The 8765-nt window shown below is 34.9% G+C and overlaps 2 protein-coding genes across 2 annotated transcripts in view; one reads left to right on the forward strand and one right to left on the reverse strand.

Moving 5' to 3' along the window:
* The window catches only part of LOC137393290 (serine/threonine-protein kinase 31-like), a 61867-nt gene extending 54253 nt beyond the window's left edge, over positions 1-7614 (forward strand). The window contains exons 21-23 of the mRNA XM_068079776.1: positions 1558-1671; positions 5137-5283; positions 7476-7614. Coding sequence (XP_067935877.1) covers positions 1558-1671; positions 5137-5283; positions 7476-7478 — 264 coding nt within the window. The 3' untranslated portion in view covers positions 7479-7614. The remainder of the gene's footprint in view (positions 1-1557; positions 1672-5136; positions 5284-7475) is intronic.
* Positions 7615-7660: 46 nt separating this feature from the next.
* Positions 7661-8741, reverse strand: LOC137393291 (uncharacterized). Its single transcript, XM_068079777.1, has 2 exons — positions 8256-8741; positions 7661-7887 (listed from the first exon to the last, which is right to left on the reverse strand). Exons 1-2 carry the CDS (start codon positions 8671-8673, stop codon positions 7664-7666), a joined length of 642 nt encoding a protein of 213 aa, XP_067935878.1. The 5' UTR covers positions 8674-8741; the 3' UTR covers positions 7661-7663.
* Between the last annotated feature and the right edge of the window lie 24 nt (positions 8742-8765).

Below are 8765 nucleotides of genomic sequence, written 5' to 3' on the forward strand. Positions count from 1 at the left end.
GTGTGTGTAATAACATTGCCTAAAAGTTTATTAAAGTTTATTGTTTCCTCCTGATAATCACAAGTTGCTCAAAATTGTTACTGGTAGTTATGTCTCTTATGCTAACTTAGCATTCAACCTTATTGGCGTGGCTTGATTTTATCTGACACATATTTGCATTTTCTTCTTTAGGTTTGAATTTCATTTACTCACCACATCACCTGGAGCTGATACTCCTTAAATTTAGTTCAGCTAATTATGCGAATAAAAAAGCATGCAATGGCACTTTGGCATTTCATTTGAAAATATTTGATTGTAATTTAGATAATAAACCCTAAGGAGGACATTACTGCAATATTCTTATATGGTATTAGCAAAGCTTGATTGAAAGCAACTCAGCTTATGTATTTGCTAGAGCCATTGTATAACACTCGTGGCCTTGAAGCCCTGCACATAAGTGCTGTCCTGTAAATAAACTTTCGTGGAGTGCAGATAACTCCATTTTTGGAAACCGCTATACAGAGGGTTCCCTACTTACGAACATTCGAGTTACGAACAACGGTACATACGAACATGCCTGCGCACATGTCCGCCGCTAATACTGACGCTATTAGCAGCGGAAAGAGGCACTACTCGGAAGCACCACCCAGCATCCACCTTCCTCTGCCCAGTTCGTTGCAGTGCATAAGCGCGTGAACGTATCTCCAATGTGCAAAGAACTTTTTTATTTTTACTCTATGTATTGTGAAGGAATTTGCCGACCTTTACTTGGCACGATCTAGACTAATAAATAAAGAGAAGAGAGTGCGTGTAGTTTTATTCAGCTTTTTATTAGCGAAGGAAATTTCACTAGCCGAGGAGCATACGGCTATCTGCTCTGCTCAACTAAATGAGCGCACTCAGTTATATACAATAATATCAACCGTTCCGGCTAACGGCAAATGGTAAGAACACCGGCTAACAAAGAGAATAAATAGGATCATTAGTGCGTTGGTATGACAACAATATAAGTGACCATAAGTGATAGCATAACGAGTAAAACAACGATATAATAAAAGACAACACATACAATAAATAAGAAATGCAGTGTCATGGCCCGGCGTCCACCACATTATTCTCTCCATTTTATTAAATGTTTTTTTTCAGTACAAATCAATACAGGTTACTTATACAAGCCTTAAAAATACTTATAAACCTTCAATATACTTATATAGGCCTTAAACATAACTTATAATACAAAATATAGCACTGAAGCAACTTACGAACGAATTCACCTTACGAACGATCGTTCGGAACGTAACTCGTTCGTAAGTCGGGGAGCGTCTGTAATCCTTTTTATATGAATGCGGATCAATACTAAATATCCAGATAATGCGCTTTCTATTGACTGGATTCTGCCAATATTGAATATCTAGGTATTCCACCTTCCATATTCATTGGTCAATAATGAGTGCTAGAAGCCGCTATGTTGCCTAGTTAATGATAACTGTATAAAGACCATTTGCAAAGTGCTGTTTTTGTCATTCTAATAAACTTACAGTATGTAAGAAATTATCAATTATATTCTGTGTTATGTAGACATTCCAAGCGCCATCTGGTGTGAATAAATATGTACCCAGTGTTGTCAAGGAGATCATCGACTCATCTGTTCTAGCTCAACATGTCAAAGTCGACGCCGTCTTCTTCTGTAGGGTGAGTGGTTATGCCGAAGATAGAATATTGTAGTTTGTCAACAATGACTTGGTTTTTCTGTATTGTATAAACACAACTAGCTAACAGATTGACAACTGGTTTGTTTATTGAATTTCTGGACAGTGGCATAGGCTTTATGAAAAGACACACCGATTCTATAGAAATATCATCAGAATATTTTAGACTCTAGAGGGCGGTAACACTCGCATTGATATTTACCAAATATTGTAGTACAAAGCATTTAAATGAATGTGAGTGGCTAGTCAACAGCCAATCATTTTCTAGCAAAAATTAAATGTCATCCCCTGTTCGTGTAATGTGTTAATTATTCATATGTGAATGATGACTATAACGACAGTGAAAACTTGATCACAAATTAGTTGAAACTGCTGTACAAGTAATCTCCTTTGATTAACTGCTTACAAATGACTAAAACACTTTGCTTATGCATATACTATGGTCAGATTCTTTACTTCCAGGTATGGGCTCCAAATTAACAAGTCAAATATTTCTAAAGTGAAAGTCATGGATAGCTGCCTTTGCTATGTTTGTTTTTCAGCAAGATAAATATAATTGTAAATATATAAAACCCTTTGTGTGATTTGTTCTAACGATGCCATTAAAACCTGCTCGCAATAAAATTAATTAGAAACATTTTAAGTAATTATTATTACAAAAGCTTAACACATGATATCATCAAGTCTTTATCGATCAAGTATCATTTAGTTAAGGTGAAGTGGTAAAACAAATGAGATACACCGAAATTAAGCAGACAAGTCATGTTACTACAAGGTTAATTTCACCAATCATGTAACAGGTATCTTAGTGGCCTCTAGCAGTAGCAGTTCTAGGGAAACTTTCACTCGTGCTTTCTGAAAAAACTGTAAGTTGGATAGTTAACTGCATTCTACAGTAGTGTTTATACGTCTATTGAGTGGCTTTTTAAATTACAGTGAAACTCGGCTAACTCGACCTTCTTGGGATCGAGAGAAGGTGTTCCCTAGTTATCAGAGCGTTCAAGTTTTGAGAACACTGTCACAAGTGCATGTATTTATCAGTACATATACAAACTACATATAAATCAAAAGCATTGATTGCTCGTTGCAAGTTAAGGGGCCTCTCATGTAATGTTTTAACAATTTTTATCAGAAAGTATAAATATTTTCCTATTACTTGAAATTTGTTTGTTTTAGGTGATGTGACTGCCAGGACGTTTTCAGATTAAAATAAGCAAAACTTGATCGCGGTTGAAACGCTCAGTAAAAAAAGACTTTTTTTTTTTCTGAGCGTTTTAACAAAAACCAATTTTGCCGATTTTTCTTTAAGTTTATCTGAAGGTTATCTCGCTTCTCCTTGCTTTCAGAAGGCTATTCCCAAGCGGATGTTTGGTAAAATTTGTTTTTTTGCAAACCTTTAGAAGAGTCGTTAACGAAAATATTTTACCGATAGCGGTAATAATGACGCCTAAAAACTACTAAAAGTTGATGTTTATTTCTATGGCTTGGAATAAAGTGATATTCTAAAGCGATAACGGTAGATGTTGGGCAAAAAACTGTTCGAGTTAACGAAGTTAAGGTCGAGTTATCTAAAACAATTTATCGTTGCGTGGGAACAGACCAAACAAATCATTTCGAGTAAACCATGTGTTCGAGCTATCCGAGGGCGAGTTATCCGAGTTTCACTGTATATCTACAAGGTTTTAGGTTATCAACGGATGAAAGCAGATCGATATCTGCTTGAAACAAATGTGTAGTAAATCTTCATTTTGTTGAAAGCTTTTTTCTAATGGACTCCAATTGCGTAGGCAATATGGTGGCTGCCTACAGAATGTTATCATTTGTGTCACGGTCACAGAAACCATGGTTAAGTCGCAAATCACGAAGTTGAGTTCTCCGACTTTGAAGTTGCACCGACTGAATTTATGATATTGGTAACGATTTTTGTAACGCGTGCATCTGGACCAATCAAAGAGTGATCTTTCTGAATCTGAAATCAGTTTAACCAATAGAAGTCTTCAACCCTCGAAAAAACCCTCTTAAAACCGTTGCTCAGCTAAACAGGAAGTACTAAAAAATGGCGTCCGATAAATATACTCGTTTCTTTTTTGCCGATTTTAAAGATAACTCTAACATTTTGGACACTTGTAATCAGTACTTTGGTGTTCCAACTGATGTCAAAAGCAGTAAATGTAAAGGGAATCACGATGATAATTTCCTAACAATTCTTAAAAGATTATTACATTATTTAATCATAAGAATAATTTTTCGATTTTATAGGATTATTATCAGATTTAATTATAAGAATAATTATTCGAATTTCCAAGATCGAAGTATATAGTGACCGATAGTGTGCAATATGTTACTGTTGTTACTTTTTTAAAGATTTTGCTGATGATTTGGCTGTGCCTGATATCGCGGTACTGCCAAGCCGTTTTAAATATCTACAAAATTAAGTAATACATTTTCTTATAAATATACAGCTATTTCTGTGACAACCAGCTAAAATCTGTTTAGATTTTTGAATTCAGCATAATTTTTTGAATAGAAACACAGAAATCTAAATGAATATCACAACCTCTTGATATTGGTTGCTATGACGTTTTGAAATGTAAACAAAATTGTGCATTGGTTTGCGTTTCTCAAACTTTAACACCAGTTCTCTTGGAACTATGTTTTTGCACTAATGGTAAACGCGCATTCAGTTTATTGGCCATGAAATCTGCTGTAATTAAGCTAGAATCAAGAAAATTTTTGCAAAATAACTGAGAATTTTCTCTTTCTGCTAATGTAGATAACTCCAAATCTTACAATCCCGACTTAACCATGGTTTCTGTGATCATGACCCATTTGCTTTGTTTCTCTCTTATTCACCTGTTGTGAGCCTGCTTTATGGGTGACACAGGCCAATATGGTGAAGGTGCCACTGTGATTAGTGGGTGCGTTTGGTAAAGGTACCACTGTGATTAGTGGGTGCGTCTGGTAAAGGTATCACTGTGATTAGTGGGTGCGTCTGAGAAAGGTACCACTGTGATTAGTGGGTGTGTCTGATAAAGGTACCACTGTGAATAGTGAGGGCGTCTGATAAAGGTACCACTGTGATTAGTGGGAGCATTTGGTAAAGGTACTACTGTGATTAGTGGGTGCGTCTGATAAAGGTACCACTGTGAATAGTGGGGGCGTCTGATAACGGTACTATAACTGTGATTAGTGGGTGCATCTAATAAAGGTACCACTGTGATTAGTGGGTGCGTCTGATAAAATGGACACTACTTCAACAAATTGGTGATGCTTTGGAATGCTTTTGCATTGCTTGCTCTCCTCAAGTATTACTGTTAATGTTTAGGGTTTTTATGTATGGAAAGTTGATAACAGATGGTAAGCCTACCAATGAAAAAATTTACTAGCATATTTTGTACTAAAATATTTTATTTACGGCAAAATGTTTACTAAAAATTTGTTTTCACAGACTGGTAGGCGGACATACATACAACTGAGCTCTGATTCAGAAGCTGTCCTGGACTACCTGCGAGACACTCCAGTCTTGTCCATCGAGTCCTTGATCTACAGTATATCCAACCTTCAACTTTCCGCTTCAACCACGGATACTGATGAGGTGTGATAACTTTAAATTTCTCACATTGTCTTTATATAGTTTTGTGATAGCAAGTGAAAGAAGCCATAAGAACCTAACAAAATGTCATGTGCACTTTTCTGAGTGTGTGTAGTACAATTTTGTCCTCATTTTTTGATACAAGCATAGCAGCTATCTTAGTCATTCGTCTAAGTGAAAAGCGCCTAGGCTAGTTATATGTGGCTATTTTTCTAAGCTTTATTCCATTTTTGAATATCTTCACTGTAGAACAAAATACTAACACGGCCAAATTAATCAAACTTCCAGCAGTGGATTAATGTTATCCATTTTTTATTAAAACATTTTGTCTGTATGGCTGCCTTCCCATCAGAAATTCAGACCCTCCCATCACCATCCTTCAACTAATGTTTTTCGTATTACTGTCCGACTCCTAGCTTCTTCATTGAACTGAATGAACTAACATTGGCAAGTGTATTGCACAGAAGAAATAAATAACAATTAACATAAATTACCAAACTGAAAACAATTCAAATGTAATTGAATTGTTTAGTTTGCAATCATAGCCAGCCATGTATTACATGGCATACTGTAATACATGCTGTAATACATGCTGTAATACATGTATTACAGCATTTAACAATAAATTCAAATGAGACGCAATAGTTGTTGAAATTTTATTATACCTCTGGCTGGAACATAAAAGCACTATACTTTATAAGTTTGTTTCGAAAAAATTAATTGCAAAAATATAAAGTTATCTAAGACCAGATTTGAACTTTTGTAAAAAAAAACAACATCTGTTGTCATATCCAGCCAATTACATTCGCGAAACAGACCTATTCGCTTTTTGAGCTCAAAATTCTCTAAACGTTAAGAGCTGCTTCAAAGCTCATTCAAATGTTTATCATATTATATTACAGGCATCATATTCTGATTATATTACAGGCATCATATTCTGATTATATTACAGGCATCATATTCTGATTATATTACAGGCATCATATTCTGATTATATTACAGGCATCATATTCTGATTATATTACAGGCATCATATTTTGATTATATTACAGGCATCATATTTTGATTATATTACAGGCATCATATTTTGATTATATTACAGGCATCATATTTTGATTATATTACAGGCATCATATTCTGATTATATTACAGGCATCATATTTTGATTAGTATATTTACAAACCATGCATGCATAAATATCTCTTTTTTGATATACAGTCAAACATGGATAACTCGTCCATGGATAGCTTGAACACATGGTTAACTCGAATGGTTTCTTTGGTCCGTTTCCACGTAATGATAAATTGCTATAGATAACTCAAACTCAACACTGTTAACTCGAACTGTTTTTTGCCCAACGACTACTGAAACGGTTGTTATCGCTTTAGAAAATCACTTTATTTCAAACCCTAGAGGTATTTCAAACCCTGATTCCGTGTTGAATCAACGTCGGAATGTTGAAGGTTTAAAACGTCTTAAAAATTGTTGTAATTAAACGTATACGTTGTCTTAGCTAAAAAAACTATTCATCGTTTGACCTAAACACAGAATACGTGTGTACATTCAATAAGTATCTATTCAAAAAGCATGAGTGATATACAATGTACCGTAAAACCTCGTAAAACTTCTAATTGAACTGCTTCAGAGTGTTGTTCTTAACGAATCCCAGGTAAAGTGAGGTAATCTTTGCATAAACTTCAAGAAAAATCGGCAAAATTGATCGTGGGTAAAACGCTCAAAAGAAAAAGATGTCTTTTCTTTTGAGCATTTCAACAACGATCAAGTTTTGCCAATGTCAATCTAAAAAACGTCCTGGCAATAACATCACCTCAAACAACAAATCAATCTCAAGTGATAGAAAAATCTTTATACTTTTTGATAAAAACATTTTAAACTTTACATTAGAAGCATTTAATTTGAAACAAGCCATTTGTGCTTTTGATTTGAATTGTAGTTTGTATATGTACATGTATCTACTAATAAATAAGTGAATACATGAACTTGTGACAGTGCTCTGATAACTTGAACGCTCTGATAATTCGAACACTTTCGCTCGGTCCCGTGAAGTTCGAGTTATCCATGTTTGACTGTATATTAATTTGGAGCTTTCCAGAGACATGATCTTGTTGTTACGATTTTGATTTTTGTTATTATCGAACAATTCGAAATGAAACAGTATACCTTCTATGTTTTAGTGAGACCGATGACATGGATGGGACCGATGACATGGATGAGACCTAGATATCAAGTTTAGAATTTCATCATTACCAACACTAAAGTCTAGCTTTGTGTTAGTGTACATAAGGGCAACCGTGCAAACAAATTTACAGTCTAATAGTTTTGTTTACATATATTTATACCACCAATAAAGACAGTTAGCATGTTAAGATTTCAGTTCAGGACTATAGTTGTTCCAAAGCTTCTCGAATTCATCAATGTATCGCTGAGTTATCTGTCCTTCTCCTCGTATGAATGTGATGTTTTCGTCATTGCCGAGCATGGCATTGCGTGACCAGTTAAAGGATCCCGTCATCACTTGAGTATTGTCAGATATGACAAATTTGTGATGCATGAAGAATGTACTGTTGTTTGTTCTAACTTCTATCCCTGGAATGAATACTTGAGTTTGTTTATATCTTGTCATCTAAATTTTAAAACAACTGTAATCAAATCTATTATAAAATCATGCTTTTCATATCATTACACAATTTTGTGATGCAGGTTTGCTGCATTTTAATGTTATTCAACTAATCACAACGTTTTTCAAACATGTAAGCATGCTTAAAAATCAGCTGACAACAAATTTATTTTTCAATCGATTAGCCTCGAGCAAAATTTCATATCATAATATGATGCTAATATCTTTGGATAGTGACAAGACAAAAGGTGTAAGCACAGCAATGAAATGCAGCATAACTTGGATTTATGCAAGCAGTTTACAAAAGCTTGGAGTAACCATGATTATAGATATTCACCAGATGATCGGAGTTTTTCAACCATTGCTGAATGTTCTGATGCTTGAGCTTGATCTGTAACCACTCTCACAAGCACACCTTGACTATGCGCTTCCAAAACAGAATCTACCATTGTCTGAGAAGCTATGCAATATACACAAATATCTAAAGAGCGCCTAGTTTTTTCGATAAATTGCTTAACTTTCATTGAAGACGTTTCTTCATGAGACAGCCAGCATGACTTATTGGTACAACCATAACTAAAGTAAGCGTCACAGGCCTGCTTTTGGTCAGGAAAAAATATTACGTCAACCTCAGGTTCCCGATTTACACTTGACTTGGGAGCTCGAAGATTTATGAGGTAGTATAAAATTTCAAAACTTGTGCTTAAAGCTAAAGCATAACCAGCAGTTTTTAGCCAGCCGAATACTCTATTCATCGTTATGTGTCGTTTTCTTGTACACTAATTTTTCATTACTACTCATGCCATTATTTAAACTTGTCCGATAAAAGGTTGTGGTTGAATTGGTA

Source organism: Watersipora subatra, chromosome 4 (assembly GCF_963576615.1).
Source record: "Watersipora subatra chromosome 4, tzWatSuba1.1, whole genome shotgun sequence".
Lineage (NCBI taxonomy): Eukaryota > Metazoa > Bryozoa > Gymnolaemata > Cheilostomatida > Watersiporidae > Watersipora > Watersipora subatra.